This window comes from Crocodylus porosus, unplaced genomic scaffold, assembly GCF_001723895.1.
Source record: "Crocodylus porosus isolate Cpor-Errol unplaced genomic scaffold, CroPor_comp1, whole genome shotgun sequence".
In the NCBI taxonomy this organism is placed as follows: domain Eukaryota; kingdom Metazoa; phylum Chordata; order Crocodylia; family Crocodylidae; genus Crocodylus; species Crocodylus porosus.
In genome coordinates, this window is record NW_017728931.1 from 1195224 (window position 1) to 1211573 (window position 16350).

The 16350-nt window shown below is 45.5% G+C and overlaps 1 protein-coding gene across 3 annotated transcripts in view; it reads right to left on the reverse strand.

The window, feature by feature from the left end:
* The window catches only part of RRBP1 (ribosome binding protein 1), a 60415-nt gene that overhangs the window by 604 nt on the left and 43461 nt on the right, over window positions 1-16350 (reverse strand). For 2 of the 3 annotated variants that reach the window (XM_019544041.1, XM_019544042.1), the window contains 14 exons: window positions 15534-15624; window positions 14704-14796; window positions 13891-13983; window positions 13705-13785; window positions 13417-13506; window positions 12803-12895; window positions 10402-10473; window positions 10022-10117; window positions 9338-9421; window positions 6977-7066; window positions 5616-5699; window positions 3369-3467; window positions 1270-1414; window positions 1169-1175 (listed from right to left, as the gene is read on the reverse strand). In XM_019544041.1, the coding sequence (XP_019399586.1) occupies window positions 1169-1175; window positions 1270-1414; window positions 3369-3467; window positions 5616-5699; window positions 6977-7066; window positions 9338-9421; window positions 10022-10117; window positions 10402-10473; window positions 12803-12895; window positions 13417-13506; window positions 13705-13785; window positions 13891-13983; window positions 14704-14796; window positions 15534-15624 (1218 nt within the window). The remainder of the gene's footprint in view (window positions 1-1168; window positions 1176-1269; window positions 1415-3368; window positions 3468-5615; window positions 5700-6976; window positions 7067-9337; window positions 9422-10021; window positions 10118-10401; window positions 10474-12802; window positions 12896-13416; window positions 13507-13704; window positions 13786-13890; window positions 13984-14703; window positions 14797-15533; window positions 15625-16350) is intronic. The other variant, XM_019544043.1, reaches the window with a different exon arrangement.

The window sequence follows — 16350 nt, forward strand, 5'->3', positions numbered from 1 at the left end:
AAAAAAAAAAAAAGTTACTGCACTGTGGTTCACACATAGGCACATCTACAAATTCATTAGTGTGCTTTTGCTAATACCCATTAAAAAAACTTTAGTACCTCCATTGTGAAGTACTAAAAAAAGGCACGCTGGCCAATGTTAATGTACATTTAGCTAAAAGTGTACTTTTGTGATGCTTTAATGCACATTAACATAGGCTAATACACATTAAAGTGCATATGTAGACATGCCAAGGCACACAAAATTGAAGCAACAATTTTTTTGTTGAATAATTACATCATAAAGAGACTTTTTGCAGCACCTGGCTTCGAGAACCTCTGACCCAGGTGTTAAGCTAACACTCTTCTGGTCAGATCCTGCCCTCAGCATGGCTTTTCAAGGAAAGCTGTAATTCTAGACAAAATTGAGGAGGAAAAAGAATCTACTCCCCTTCCCAACTCTACAAAAAAAGAGATGGCCAAGATTAGCTTAGCTAATATATGGTGTACTCTTGTAGGAGTTCCCATCTGTGTGTGTACGCATGCATAAGCACAATACATTACCTCATCCCTTGCCCAGCATCTGCATCAGCCTGTTGAAAAGTAAGCTCCAAGTTACTGGCTACAGCCCAGGACTGGGCTCAGGAGACCTAGGTCTGCTACAAATCCTCCCACGTGACCATGAGCAAGGTTATTTCCATCTCCAAGCCTTTGTTACATATTATGCAAAATGGAGGACAGAACCCCCACCCTTTGTCTGGTTTGTTCATTTCAGGGGCATGCTCCCCCGAAGGACTACAAGTGTACATGCTGCCTCCAATCAACCCTCACCTCACGAAAGAGGGACACAGAATCAGGGAAAGAGTAAGGCTGAAAGGGACCTCAGGAGGTCATCTAGTCCAACCCCCTGCTCAAAGCAGGACAGTACCCATTTAATTCATATCAGTCAAACATTTGTGCAACCTGCACTTAAAAAACTTCCAGGAATGGAGATTCTACTACTCTATAGGGAATCCGTTCCAGTGCTGAGCCACCTCAGAGGTTTAAAAGCCAGCCTAAATCTCCCTTGCAATAATTTAAGCCCATTCCTTCTTGTCCTGTTCCCTTTGGGCACAGAACAGTAGTCCCTCCCCTCTTTATAAACTACCCTTTGTAGGCTTGAGAACCTACCAAATCCTCCACCAGTTTTTTCTTCTCTAAACCAGAGTGGAACTATTCTTCCAGCCTTTGTTCATGTTTTTTAGACTACCACTGCAAACACACACAGTTTTGACACCCAGACAAGGAAGTACCGTTTCCTGAAGCTGCTCTTTCAATTTCTTCACCATTTCTCTTTCCTTGCCCAACTGTTCCTGGGTAACCTTCAACAGCTCTTGGAGCTTGGTTGCAGCTCGTCCCAAGTCCTTTGTTAATTTCTTTTCTTTTTCAAGCCTTTCCTACACACAGTAGATGAAGAAAAGCCATCATCCCAAATTATCATCTACCAACTGGACCCCAATCCCTTTTGAGAGTGCACCAGTGTTCATGAAATCAGCATGGGAGGCTGCGCCCCCCCCCAGGTCTTCCCCATCTCCCTTCTGAAAAGGATCTCCTGAGCCTCTGTGCACAAGGATACAGCATGGAGACCTGCTTTGGCAGCAAACGTCAATGGTAATCTAGGGTGGGGACACACACACTATGTAACTAAATTTTGCTCTGTAATGAGAAGTTTGCTAAATCAGGTGCCTGGTCTCTTGGTTGAGCTCACCCAAACAGCTGTTTCTTCAGTGCAGACTGGTTCACATTCCACCTAGTGGCCAGGTGTGGTAGTAGGACCTAGAGACTCAAGGTGGCAGGGTGCTCAGGGCAGTGGGATGAATGGGGACAGCACACACTTCTGGCTGCTGCTGTACTTCTGGCACGACTATGTGGTCGTGGCAGAAGCTATTATTTTTCCACCATATCCCCCACTGCTCCAAGTCATGCTGCCCTGCCCATGTTAGGTTGATAGTACTTGTTGCAGACAGCCAACTTGAGAGAATTGGTTGCATGGCTGCTCCTTACTCTGCAGTAAGTTACTGAAGAATAAAGTCTAGGGAAAAATTAAATCTGGAATAAGTGTCATATGTCTACACCTCATGTCTCACCACTAGATGCCGAGTCAGAGCAGCAAGTGGGGGAGGATGGGGTCCATTCCTTTTCTTGCAAGGCTGACAAGGCAGCATAAGAAGGACATCCCAGATGTCCATTTTAAAGGTGTGGAGCTCTCCCTTTCACCCATGTCAGGCCAGAAGGCAGAAGCAGTGTCAGTCTTAATTCCTCCCCACCCTTGTTTAACTCCTGTCCTACCCTTACGAGTTATGGGCCACATCCTAGCTTAGGATGAGCAGAAATTTAAGGACAGCCCTTAACTGGGGGTTAGCAGGCTGTCAGTACAGTACAACATGAGAGATACAATCCTCATCCAGGGCAAGTGCAGCGAGCTTGACTACACCATGTGTTCTGTACCCTGCTCCTGATTAGCTAGACCTCAAACACAGACCCCCTGGCACCACTTTGCCATGCTGTGTGTTAGGTCTGACATGGGCAAGGGGGCAAGAGGGAGTGGGCGGTGTCACTGCTTTATACCACTTGCAATCTGGGCTCCTGCAGAAGCAAGAAACAAAACAAAAATTACACCCTCTGTGCACTGGGATAACCCAGGAACCCTGTTTACAGTGGCCTTGTCTAGGCTTTATCCAACCCCAGACCTACCCCTTGCCCCATGGCACCTGGCATTAGGGCCACACCTCAAGTCCATCCTGGGGCATGCTTCAAAACATATGGGTTTACAAAATACTAAGTGGTGAAGAGAAAGTAAATAAGGATTTATTATTTACTTTCATGATAAAAGAACTAAGGGTTACAAAATGGAACTAGTAGGTACTAAGTTTTAAATAAAAAGAAGTTCTTTCCACACCATGTGTAATCACAATGTGGAACTCATTGCTACCAGGTGCTGGGAAGCTTACAGTCTAGCCAGATTGAAAAAAAAAGGGATTGGACAAATTCTTGGATCTAAAGGTGCATCAGTAGCTATTGGGCATGGGAGTTAGGAATATAGCCTCTGGATCAGAATTTCTGAGAGCTTAAATGCTGGAGGCTGGAAGCAAGAAGAACAGTGGATAAAACCCTGGTCATACCCAGTTCACTCTCCCTTGTAGCATCCAATCTCTGCCACTGTAAGACTCAGGATACTGAGAAAGATGTACCGATGGTCTGACCCAGTAAGTGACAAGTCTTATGTTCTCCTGATCAGCTGAGGTACAGGCATGCTGCTTCTGCAGCCAGACAGACCAGAACTAGGCCCTGCCAAGTTGTGACAAGTCATTTGCCTTTCTTGGCTTACAGGTGCCTTTTGCACAGCATTACCTTGAGCTGCTGTGCTTCTTCCATCCCAGAGGATGCCACATTTTCAGCAGACCTCAGCTTCTCGAGTTCAACTTGCAAACAGCATACCGAGTTCTGAGCCTGGAGGGTGAGAATTGCACAGGTTAGGCCTTACCCAGCTGACTGGGAGATGCTAGAATGGCCTAGGTAGCGATCTTGGAAAAGTATAAAAAGTAGGCTATAAATGGCTCTGCCCAGGGAAGGTTAGGTGCTCTGAAGCCTGGACCTGAGGGCTGTAGCTACTTCCAGTTCTGCCATCTACATGTTCATCAGTGCACATTAAAGTGTAAATGTGTCTACACATGCACATGTGCGCGCACACACTTCTGAGGCAAGGCTGGGGTAACTGGACTTATTTAGTCTGCCGAAGAGAAGGCTGAGGGGGGATTTGACCAAAGCCTTCAAACTACCTGAAGGGTGGGTCCAAAGAGGATGGAGCTAGGCTGTTCTCACTGGTGGCAGATGACAGAACAAGGAGCAGTGGTCTCAAGTTGCAGCACAGGAAGTTTAGGTTGGATATTAGGAAAAACCCTCACTAGGAGGGTGGTGAAGCAGTAGAGCAGGTCACCCAGAGAGGTAGTGAAATCTCCATCCTTGGAGGTTTTTAAGATCCAGCTAGACAAAGCCTTGGGTGAGATGATCTAGCTCAGAACTGTCCTGCTTTGAGAAGGGGGTTAAACCAAATGACCTTCTGAGGTCCCTGCTTACCTGAATTTTCTGATTCTATGGCAGACTGCTCCTAGAAACCAGCTGCTATGGCTAGGCCCTGACGTTGGATTTTGCCTATGGGTTTATGGTCAAAAAACAGACATCTAACTTAAGTATCAGGCATCAGTGTTGGTTGCGTGTTTGCGGGTAGGAGAGGGGGTCAAAGAGCATCCCAAGTCTCACCCCATTCCATGGTGGTCATGTTGGAAAGGAGGAATTTCAGCAACTGCCTTCATTTAAACAAACTTGGGGTAGCTGGCACCTGCTCACAGGGCTGGCTCAGTCCTGCCCCTTCTCTTCCTGGGGTGGTAATACAGGAGAGCTCTCTCTCCAGAGACAGCCAGTCCTCCTTTCCCTCAATACAATAGACTCAGATCCCATTATTCAGGCTCAAGATAAAAAGCTTATTTGAAAGCTATTTGGAAAGCAGTTTTTGTTTGCATTTTTTCTTTTTTTTCCTTCGGGAGGTGGGAATGGGGGAAGCATGCAGGGGGAGAAAAAAAAAAAATATAGAGAATTCCAAAACTGACAGCCAACACATCCCGACTGTGAGAGTCATTTTCTGCACATCAAATACAGAGAGAAAAAAGTAGGAGTCTTCAGGGCTTCTTTAGTAGAGAAGGGAAAGAATGTGGAGTACAACAGGGTGAGAAAAAACTGCTAAAGAAGGGAACCCTAGCTGTTGGCCTACAGTGTATGTAAAGCATATCTACATTTGAGGCAAGTAGGTATTTTAAGAGCCCAACTGGACACCTTATGAAGGGGCCTCAGCTGTCAGTGTCAAGCACCTAGCCATTAATAAACACCTTAGCTTGGATCCTCAAAAAAAGACTCATTAAGTCACTACTCAGGGGAAAATATAGGACAATTTCCAAATGGCTGCAAAAGAGGACCTGGGAATAGATATTTGCCTTCAGGCAAATACAACTTGAGGTTTGTTACTGCAGCTTTAGATACTTAAAATATTTTGCCAACAGGAAGATGACAAATATTTTAGGAAGTGGCATACGCATATTATACTCTCCATCATTGTAACCCTAAAAGGAAATTACTTGATGCGCAGAAACAAGCTTCAGAGCAAAGCATTTGATTTGACAAACCATTTTTGCTACCTTTATTACTATATGAGTCTACACGGTATCAACTATTAAGTGTGCACCATGAAGAAGCTAGTCTCAAAGGGGGAGGGAGGGAGGCACTTTTTATAGTATTAACCCATTGGTTCTTTGGCACTGTCAGAAGGGTTAAAAGGTTATGGGCCTTTTTGCTTTGTGTTTTAGACTAAATAACTATAGGATAAGCTCATAACCCCTTAGTCTGATCACCTTCATTTGGAGGCAACAAGGAGAGATTCAGTGGGGAAAGGACACAGAACCCTGCTGTAACTAGGGATTATGTAAGGTCTCACATCTGACCTTTATTTCTGCCACCAGGTTGTGCAGAAACCTGATTCTCTGGGTGCAAGACCTGTTTTTGGCCAACAGCAGTCACCCCTCCTCTCTCTCACGGGTAGAGACTTACTTCTTCCAGCTCCAGTGCTAGCTTCTGCCCGAGCGCTTGCTCGCTATCCAAGTTTGCTTCTGTTTGCTCCAGTTGAGTTTTCAACTACAAAAAAAGAGAAGGAAAGAGTCCTTAAGTCAGGGACACCAATCAACTGCAAGGATTTAACTTGAAAGCTAGAAGAGAAAGACAAAACCCAGAGCTTTCCCCAAAGCCCTGAGAAGCAGCTGCCAGGCTGCACTTCCCTCAAAGCTTCCCCTTTTGGCAAAGATCAAGATTCAGCTAAAGGAAATGTACAGCTAGTAGTTTTCCATCTTCAGACCATGCCAACTCCTGGTGGGAGGCTGGACACTGGCTCTACCTACAGAGCCCCCATTAAATTTGGGCTGGAGCAGTCAGATCAGACTGGGACATACAGATTTAGCTGGCAGCTCTCCCAACACACAGACAATAAAACAGCACCTTGGGGAAGGCTCCACAGTGAAGAGGGTTAGGGCCTAAGGAGCAGGCAACACAGATCATGGTGTCAGTAAGCTACAGAAAAGGTATTAGTGGTGACAGTCTCACCTACTGCCCCTAACCCAACTCTGGTTAAATAAGCATATGGGTATCCTTTCTCCTTTGTGAGCTCTAGCCTCAAACCCAGGAAGCCCCCACCCTTTGGGGTCTCACATGAGGGAAGGGGGTGAGACTATAAAAACTGAAGCAACCAGTAGTATCCAGCCAAAGACAGGAGAAGGGAAGGGGGGGGGGGGAATAATGAGTTCTTCTAGTAAGGGGCTGAGTGCACCTCTCCCCTCAGTACTCCCTGCCCGCTTGACTTCCAGTCCCTGATGCCCTAAAGCTACTGGGGGTGGAAACATTGGCTGACAGCAGCCCCTGCCCCCTCCCCCCAAAAAAAATTCTCTCTCCAGAACAAAGTTATGATTCCAGTTTCTTTCTCCACCCTCCCCCTTTCTTAGACAAACAAGAGGGGACACAAATGCCCTTCCTCTCTGCCCTAACTCAAGTAAAGAGTGGTACTTCCTTCCCTCCCTGCTGTCTATTCAGTCCTTGTGACAGAGAGCTGCATCTGTTTTGCTGCATCTGGACAGCCTGTAACACCACCACCCTTATCTGAGAGCTGGAGGTTTTTGGATAGTCTCTTTAACATTAGAGCTGGCCCAGGGTAACATCACTTCTTCCTCTCCTGTTACCCCATTCACAAAGTTAATCACCCCAACAAGAGCACCATGACACTCCTCCCCCCACTTCATTCAATACATTCACAACAGCCATCAGTGAAGCCACGTGCTGTTATCATGCAGGAACAGATGGGGAGACAAGACAGGTGTAATGGTTAATCAGCATCTTGGGATACACAGGGATCTCACCACCCTAACCTCGAGAGGCTTGTGCTTGTTTTGGTCAGCCTGTAACCCAACTACTCCATCTTGCACATGGTTCTTCAATTCACTCAACTGCTGCCTGACCTGAAACAAGGACCAGCAAGTGTGGCTCAGTTACCTGCAGCAGCTGTCAAGGTGCATGCACACTGGGTCTGAAGGACACCTACACTTGAAGGCAAAACAAAAATTTAATGTGTCCTTGCTTCCATTCTGAAGGACAAGGTCACCCCAACCAGCAAGTTAAGCTTCTGCCTGATCAGCAATTCACACCTCATTCATAGAGCATTGCAATTTATGGACACATGGGTACTGAACCTTAAGGTTTGCACTATAAACTGTTCTTCAGCAAGTGTCCTGATCTGCACAAGCTGGAGGGGGGGCGGGGGGAGGAGATGGACAAAGTTGTCGGAGGAAAACACACCTGCTCAATATTCACAATTGCTTCTGCAATTAATTAGATTAATCTAATTGCTTCCCAGAGGCAAGTTCCCTAATGGTATAGATCAGCACCAGCTTGCTTAATGAGCCAGATGACTGTGCTTCAAATGCATGGTGGGAGTTCAGCATTCCAAAGAATAACTCTAGCTAGGCTGCAGATGGCATCTCACTCAGGGAGATCTAATGATTTAGATCTGTCCTGCTTCTGTCCATTTATAAAGAGGTAAATCTGGGTTGTCAAATCACTGTTAGCCAGATTTTTGCCATTTAGTCTTCTCTAAAGCCCCAGCACCTGCAGCCATGCATTTATGGGACCATTTCAGTGTTCCTATGCACTGGAAAGGCCCTTTGGACACCTAAGTACAGTCTCCCGCTTCATTACCCTTAAAGAGCTTCTCAATTTCTACTATGAACTCCTCTTTTTTTAAAAAGGCAAAGTCTCCAGTCCTACTTGGGAGAGGGGGACTTTGAAAGGTGTTCCCTTAAAAGTTCTCAACATCTGAAAGCCAGTAATAAGTTAGTGTCCATTCAAGATCATAATTTAAGCCAAATTCATGATTTCTGGAAGTCTGGGACTGACACTACTGCTGGCTCCTTCACAAAAATATCCCCCCTTGTCCATTTCTCCTCACACTGAGGGACTGGGTTCCTAGAAGGTTAGGCATTTGAAAGATGCCCTATCAGCAATTTCCAAACCGAAGAAAATCTTGTGCCACAAGCTGCTGGCTCTGTTTTCATAGCCTATGGACTCCAGATTCACCAGGCATCCGCCTCTTAGGTCTGAAGACAGGGGCAGATCAAAAAAAGGAGCATATTGATACACATGCAAGAAGACTATTATGGTTGCAGAGTCCAGCCCTCAAGCTAAGAAAGGCCAGTATAATCCTGTCACTTTTTTTTTTTTTTTTTTTTTTTTTTTTTAATGCCAGGAGGGGCTATTAGCTAAACTTAGTTTAAATCTGCTAACAGTCCCCAGTGACTTCAAAAAAAATGTACAGGGCTATATTGCCATTTTCCCAACATGTAACCATAAGATTCGTTATAAAGTCAAGTGCGAGTGAGTAATGTACATAGAACCAATTTGCTGCAATTACTTAACCCTGATGTTAAACCTCAAATCCATTCAAGTGACGTGCCACTTGCCCCAAGTCACTTCAAAGGACCACCTGCTATTGCCATTCTGAAGACACCACAGAACAGCTGAAGTTCTGGCTGGGTGTCCTTACAGACCAGCAAGTCTACTCAGCTCTACCTCTCCATCCATAACAGTCACCTCCATGGCAAGGATAAAAGCAAACTTAAGAAGCCAAATCATTTTTCAAAGTAAACATTTAAAGTTGATCCTTGGCTCCAAATCAGGTTTCCACCTTCAAAAAATCTGGTGTGGCTGAAGCACTGAGGAATCCAACTTTGTTACAAAGGTCTGAAGCCCGGCAGAAGAGGATTTGAGGCACAAGTATTTCACACCACCCTCTCTTGTCATTCTGCCTCTCCACCCCACCTAGAAGCTGCCAGATCATGCAAAGAGCACTTCAGTCTGATGCAGGTCTTTAGAAGACCTTATGTTGATTTAAGCAGAGGTTTGTAAGGGTCTTTATAGAAGGAGATTCATCAGCACCATGGGCACATAAGATGTGGTTATTCAAAACACATGGACTTCCCAGCCTGCCCCTCCCAACATTAGACAGCTTTTATATTAAGCCCTGTTTTCACAGTGCAGGCATATGCAGTTCAATCCTTTCCCCCTCAACCCTTATAAACAAAGGTAAAAGATACTTGTACCAGCATGATCTGCCACCATGCCGGAGGCGGTGGGCAAGAGAACTCTATCAGTTATAGTTCTCTCCCACGCACAGAACTATGTTACTTGAGACTAGCCCTTAAAGTGGTCATTAAAGAAAAAAAGTTAACCATTACCAGTGCCAACTCCTTGCTTTGTTTCTGAGCTTCTGTTTTTGCTGCCTCCAGCTGATCCTGGGATTCTGATAAGAGTTGCCTCAACTGTAGGAAGAGAAAAAAAGCCACAGTAGGAAGCAAGTAGCTGAATGAGCATCTACAGAGATCATCTGTTGGTTTACAACTGTGCTGGTCTCTCCCCCTCCTCCCACCTGCTGTTTCCAAAACTCCTGTTGGTTTGGCACCTTCTCATACTCAAAATTAGTCTAACAAGAGCTCACCTGCACCTCCCCACCCACAATGCTTCCAAGAAAACCTCCTCATGCCATTCTCTACCCCTCCCCTCCTTGCCTGGCTTGAGATACCGGGACCAGGGGTGGCCAGCCTGCAGCACAGGTGCCATAAGAGGCACCGACAGCCTCTGTATGGCATGCACAGATCAAGAAGGGAGCAGGCAGAGCAGTGGCAGATAAGGCAGGATACAGTAAGAACAGCAGATCATGCAGAGAGCAAGAAGCAGAGCAGCAGATAGGGCAAGGAGAGAGGATTGGAGTGGTACTCTGGGAATGTGTGGTACTTTAATTTGGGACACGCTTGCCTTTAAAATTTGGGGCATTGCCCTGAGGAGCGGAGTCTCTTGACTAACTTTAAGTAATTTGTATTTACAGTCCCTCACTTTCCCAGAAAGAGTTAACCACCACTTACTATTTCAACTTCCTTTGTGTAGTTCTGGCGTTCTGAATTGGCAGTTTCCAAGTGATTTTTCAGTTGTGCTTCCAGAAGAGAAGTATATTCCTTTACCTGATTGAAGCAAATAAATAAAGACATAAGGACTTCATTATTCAAGATGCAGCAGTTCAGGTGTTTGCATACCTAAAGACATCGCTAAAAAAAAAGTTCTCTGAAAGCCAGGAGTAGATCTTCCAACCTACTCCAGGGAAAAAAAAAGTTCCAGCCTCCATGCAAAAGACACTGCTCGTAGCAAGTACCCCACACAGGGCAAGACAGACCAGAGTGCACAGCATAAGATGATGCCAGTCAAAGCTCATGAGTCTTTCCTTCAGGCTACAGCAAGATGTCCATACCTGGTCTGCGTTCTGCAGCTCTACTCTCAGCTTCTCCACAGCCTCTTCCAAAGATTGCACTTGGACTCGAGACTGTACCAAGCATTGCCACCCAAAAGAGAAAGGATTAGAAAGAAAGGAAGAGTCAGTAGCTGTCCGTTACAAGGACTGTCTTTTTGCTGTTCTTACAGTGCCTAGGCAAAGGGACCCCAGTCCATGAGGCTGCTTAATTGGAGAAGGCAAAACCCAGCCAGGAATCTGAAACAAGTAAAGTTCCACCCCTCTCTGCTCACCAGGGCACCCCAAGGCAAGACAAGGTCTAACAGTCACAAATTCTGGGAAGACCATTTTAGGCTGGACATAAGAAAAAAAAAAATTTTACCATACAAGTTCCCAAAGTCTGGAACAGACTCCCCCAAGGAGTGGTGCAAGCACCTACTCTGGACACCTTTAAGGCATGCTTGGATGCTTATCTGGCTGGGATCATTTGACCCCAGCAGACTTCCTGCCCTTTGCGTGGGGGCCTGGACCTGATGATCTTGTAGGGTCCCTTCCAGCCCTAAAGTCTATGAAATCTATGAATTCTAAGAAATGAGCCTCTAGTAAAGTCAGCAGTTCTCAGCTGAGAGTAACCAATTGAACAAAACACAGTTGTTGTTTGAACCCCACCAAAATATCTAAAGCCCAAAAGAGTTTGATTTTTCAAAAATCCTAGACTTCTCACTAGAAAAAAAAGCACCAAAAGAGGAACTCTTGAAAAAGTGAAATTTAATTTTTTTTTTTTTGTGGGGCTAAAGGAGCGCAGTGACAAAAGCTGTTAATACATACATCATGCTGCAGCCATGAATTCAATCCCTGCTCTGGACTATCACAAGAGGCAGCTGGTCCACCCAGCTGTAAGTGGGTAGTGTGTCACTCAAGCTAGAGTCAAAAGGCAGCCACATCAAATGGTGCTGTATCACTCCCTCACGCACTAATGTCTATAAACACAGCTGTGCCTTAACTATGCTGGCCTTGAGGGCTGCTAGGCTCAGGGAGACTTCTGACTTTCCATTGGGAGGAAAGTTTGTTTGACCAGCACCAAAAACAGCAGCCATGGCATAGGATGCTCAGCTGCATCTATCTTTATTACATGCAGAGACATAACAGAACACAGTGTGGCTAGCAGGATCTCAGTTTCATGAGCCACCACCACTTGATGAATGCGGCTGGCTCTTCTCAAACTTTGGTGGAAGAGTTCACAGAGCTGGGAATTTAGAGAAGAGCCCAGGACACCTATACTGCTTATCACTGGAGTGAAAGTAAAGACACGCTACCCAGATAATGCACACAGACCCCCAAGTGCTGCACTTAGGTCACTTTCCAGCGACTAACTACTTGAGTGTATATTATTTAGATCAAGGGGAAGAAAAATTAATGGTCCAAGTTTAGGCCACCCAGCCCAGTTCTCATGAATGCCAACTAAGCCACAAGAGTTTGTTCACTTTCCATCTCCAGCTATTCTTCAGCAGGCAGCAGCTAATACCAAAACAAGCAAAGCCTGCAACTCCAGCCATTGGCCTTGCTGCAGAGGACTGCACACAGAGCATGTGGTTTGGACGTCAGCTCCTCTGGAGTATACCAGCATATGCTCCAACACCAACATCCAGCCAGACTTCAGAAGAGACTGTCTCTCCTGAACATGGTGTTCAAAAAAACAGCAGAGGGAAAAAGCCAGCCTAGCTAAGAGGGGTGTGTACTGTCTGGTTTGACTTAGCCAGTTCTTTCAGCTTCAATCTTCAAACAAAAGGACGGAAGGATTCCAGGCCTTCTAGACTCCAGATTACTGTGTATTCTGGGATCAGAAAGGCAGCTCCTTAAAAACCATGCTCCAATCCAAATGTTGGAGGGTAAATAACAATACGCTTTCACCAGCTCCAGAAACAGGAGTTGCGAGAGCATGATGGAAGACTCTCCATTAAACAAAACCCAGGAATGAGCAGAGGAAGAGATTCTCCACCAACACGGGTGGGAGGGCCAAAGTGAACTGAGCCAGAGACAAAAACTACTTATAGCCTGCAATCAGGAACTCACATTGTTCACCCAGCTGGGACAAGTGGGGTGGTTTGGGTGTGAGCTTCCCTGAAAGAGTTGTCCATGCTGTTTTCAGTATCCTCATGAGACTTCTTCATTCTAGGGATCCCCTGTGCCCTACACAGTTCAGCTACTTCAGGAGACTCCAGCTTTGAGGAGACTTTCACAGGTCAAAGAGTCACTGTTACTGCCTCCCTTTCCCAACCCCTGTATTTCAGGCAAAGGCCGGATGGAAACGTGAAGATCACTTGCTCAGTTTACAAAGGAGATACACCAATAACCCAATCTATCCAACTACACTGAGCCAGGTTGCCATGGTCAGCTATACAAGAGAGTCTTCAGATCATACCTTTTGAAGTTCCTCTTCAGACACTGTCAGTTTTACTTTCCACACCTGCTCCTCCTTTTCCACACTCTTCTGTAGGGCTTGGAGCATTCCTTCCTGCCCACAGAGAAGAGGGAGTGTGAAGGAGGAAAGGCTGCTGAGTAGAGAAGGCTTAACAGGGGCAGTGTGAGCTTTTCCTCATAACAGCTCTCAGGGAGGCTCAGGCAATTAGTTATGGGCTCAGCTATTTCCTACTAACATCAATGAGAGCTCACTTGACTTTATGCAGCAAAAGACAGACTTCTACAGGGCAGGCTGTTTAAAGCGGGGAAAGGCGGGACATTCTTACAAGAAATTAAGAAACTGATGATGATGTATTAAACAGCACAGCAGCATTTCCAAAGGCATTTCTAGCTAAAAGACAGCTTATAATCAGGTGCTGTCTGAAAGCAGAATAAAGGCACCAACGTTCGCAAGTGCTCTGTGCAGCAGCTTCAGACAGTGTGCTGCAAGATGCTGTACACTGCTTGTCTAGTATCTTTGGAGGTGGCATGAAGTTCATCTTGCTTCCTTAGCAGCTTTTTCCTTCGGGGCATTGGGGGAGGGGAGAAAGAAGTAGCATCATGGACCTAGCCTACCGTCTCAGCAAGAGTGGTTCTGTATTGTTCACATTGTACTTGTAAAGTGCTCTGAGCTTCTTCTGCTTCTTGTAATTTAAGTGATGAATCCTGGAAGGAAATAAGAAAAAAAACCCCCCCAAAACTTAGAACTTTCGCAGGGTTTCCCTCCAACTCCCTCCCCCACACATCCACAGATGGGGGTTCCCCATCTGAGCTTTTCCAGCAGCTACTCAACCTTCCCCGAGCTACCCATAGGACATCAAGGAGTTCCTAGCATGGCTGCCTGGCATTTCTGAGCTTACTCACAACTGATTCTGTCTTTGCCATCTGCTGTTTCAGCATTTCCAGAGTCTTCTCCGTAAACTCTCGCAGCCACTCACTGTAAGTCTAAGGTTTAACAAAGCAGAGATAAAATTACAGCATCTGGGCACAATGCTGCCCATAGATGCCACCAAGAATCTTTAAGTTGTACGAAAACATCAAATCACCTACCTGCTGTGAGGAGACCGTGACCTCTGGGAAAGCAGAAAGCAGTGTCTGCTGTGTGAGAGCCTGAACCGCACCAAGTTGCTGCTCCGACTCTTCCTGGAAGGAGAAAGAGAATTTCATGAACTAAAGTTGTTGAGATGGCACCTCCCTGGCAGCCTGCTTAAGGCCAGATACTCAGCTTAGAGTTCACTGAGGTCCAAAAAAAGCCAACTTGGGGCAAGCCTTCACCTTGGGGATTCACACTTCTACCTTCGAAGGGACAGAGGGGATTTGAACAAGCAGACCATTTCAACTCTGGCACACCATTAAAAAGAGTAAGGAATCAGACTACCATTCTGGGAAGCTTCTTTGCACTCATTCCACAAGATCTTCCCAATCAAGAGCCCAAAGCACAGAAATAAGAGGGTTGTTGGCATCCTCTTACTTCCAGCCCTGAAAAAAACATTTGCAAGATATACCAATAAATAACCCTGCTATCACCAGGGATACACCAAGATTTGTAAAGGATGTCAGCCTTCAGGTGGTTAAAAGTTATAAAAAGCGTAAGGTCACATCCAACGTTGCTTCTTTGCATTGTTTGTTCCTCATGTGAAGAAAGAGCTGTTCAAGTGAGTGGGTCACAGAAGCAGGCAAAAGTAAATCATTACAGCAAAGTTTACTGAACGGGCTCAAAGAGGTCAGCACGTTTCAGAAAAGCAGAGGTTACCTAGAATCTGTACAGTCAGAGATACTGCAAAAAATGTTCTCCAAGACCAAGTCAGACCCCAATCCTGCAGCTGATTAGCCCTCATTACTAACAAAAAACCCAAGACTCACCTTTGCTTTGGCAGCAGCAAGCAGCTTTTCTTCACATGCTTTCTCAGCTGTAGCCAATGCTTCCATTGCTTTCCAGTTCTTCTCACGAAGGTCCTGTTGAGACCACAGAACAGTGAGCCACAAAGACTACATAAGATCCCCATAAAAAGCTTACTCAGCTCTGTAGTTGCTTAAGACCACGATGTGGCTCTGAAGAGAGTTTTTAATCAAGATACATGCAGAACAGGAGTTCTGTTTTGCTTAAGATCTAGGATGGGGAAAGAGAGTAATCCTTATACTGTAGTTCTCCACTAATTAATCAAGTTATTGCAATAGTCTGATGCACCCAGGCAGGACCCTTGCTTTTGAAATCATTACTGAAATGCAGCCTACCAGGCCTCCTGACAAGCCATTAAGCCAACTCACTGGCCCTGTTGCCCAATAGGAGAAGTATATTTGAAGGGGCATCTGGCTGGTGAATGCATCAGGTCAGTCTTTTGTCAGCAAGGGTGGAGGGAGGGAGAGAATACACAGAAGAAGGCCTTCAGAAGGCCTATTTCAGAGCAGTAGCAAGCGAACCTCTCCTGCATGAGACACCAACCTATGCCCTAACAGGAGCTCAGTGCCTAGCAATAAAGTTCTCACATCCTTCACTACACTGCAAAGTTTTGTTTGTTTGAGGCTAGAGACTGCCCATCATAGGGCTGTAGGGTTAAATAGACCAAGCAGATTCCTAAAATCCAAAGCTTTATTTGCACTAAAACTAAAAGAGGGGATTTGAAAAGCAATGCTCCAACACATTTAGAGTTACTTCAGTGACAGAGGAAGGAGCCAGGTTTGTCATCACTCACATTGTTTTTTGTTTTCTGCTGCTCAGCTACCTCTTTTAGTTCCATGGCTTCCTTTTCCAACAAGGAGACTTGGTCAGCTTTCTCCTGGAGTCTGAAATGAAAGACAGATGGGAGAGAATTAAACAAAGAGACATGCCCTTCTGTTGTTCTCCTAGACAAGATCATGATCTAGTCCACCCAAATCTACTGTGGATCCCAATGGAAGTGCAGTCACATTGCATTAGCGACAATACATTCTTCCCACCTAAGTGAAATAAATGGAAGAAGCAAGGCTCTTTCCCCAAATGAAACCGCAGGGAGGTTATCCTCATTACTGGATAACATGCCACTGCATCCACTGGATGCAATCTGTTGGCTTATTGCAGCGTTTCCTAAACTTTTGATATTTGGGGTGCATTTTCTGGATTAAAACTCATGGCATACTTCACTCACCAGTCTGTGGACCAATTCTGCCATATAGGAGTGGTGGAGCAAGGGTCTGATCCCACCCATTTTTCATGAAATACCCTTTGGGAGATCACTGACTTACTGCATTTAGGGAGTACCAAGTTTTTCTTATACAGATAGAAGTGTACAAAGAAATGTACAATTCAAACAGAAAATAGTCAATAGGAAACGCACACAGTCAAGATACAGGTTTTAAACCGCATGAAATCTATAGAACACCTTGAGGTTAGCGTGCGCTTAGGTCCAGCCCAACTCTACCTGACAATTATCTGGGCTAAGATGATTGACAGCAGCTTCCGAAAAAAATTAAGACCCAAACTTTTCACAGCTAGAGATTGTGGCTGTCTCTTCAATTCCCAAAACAGTGGCA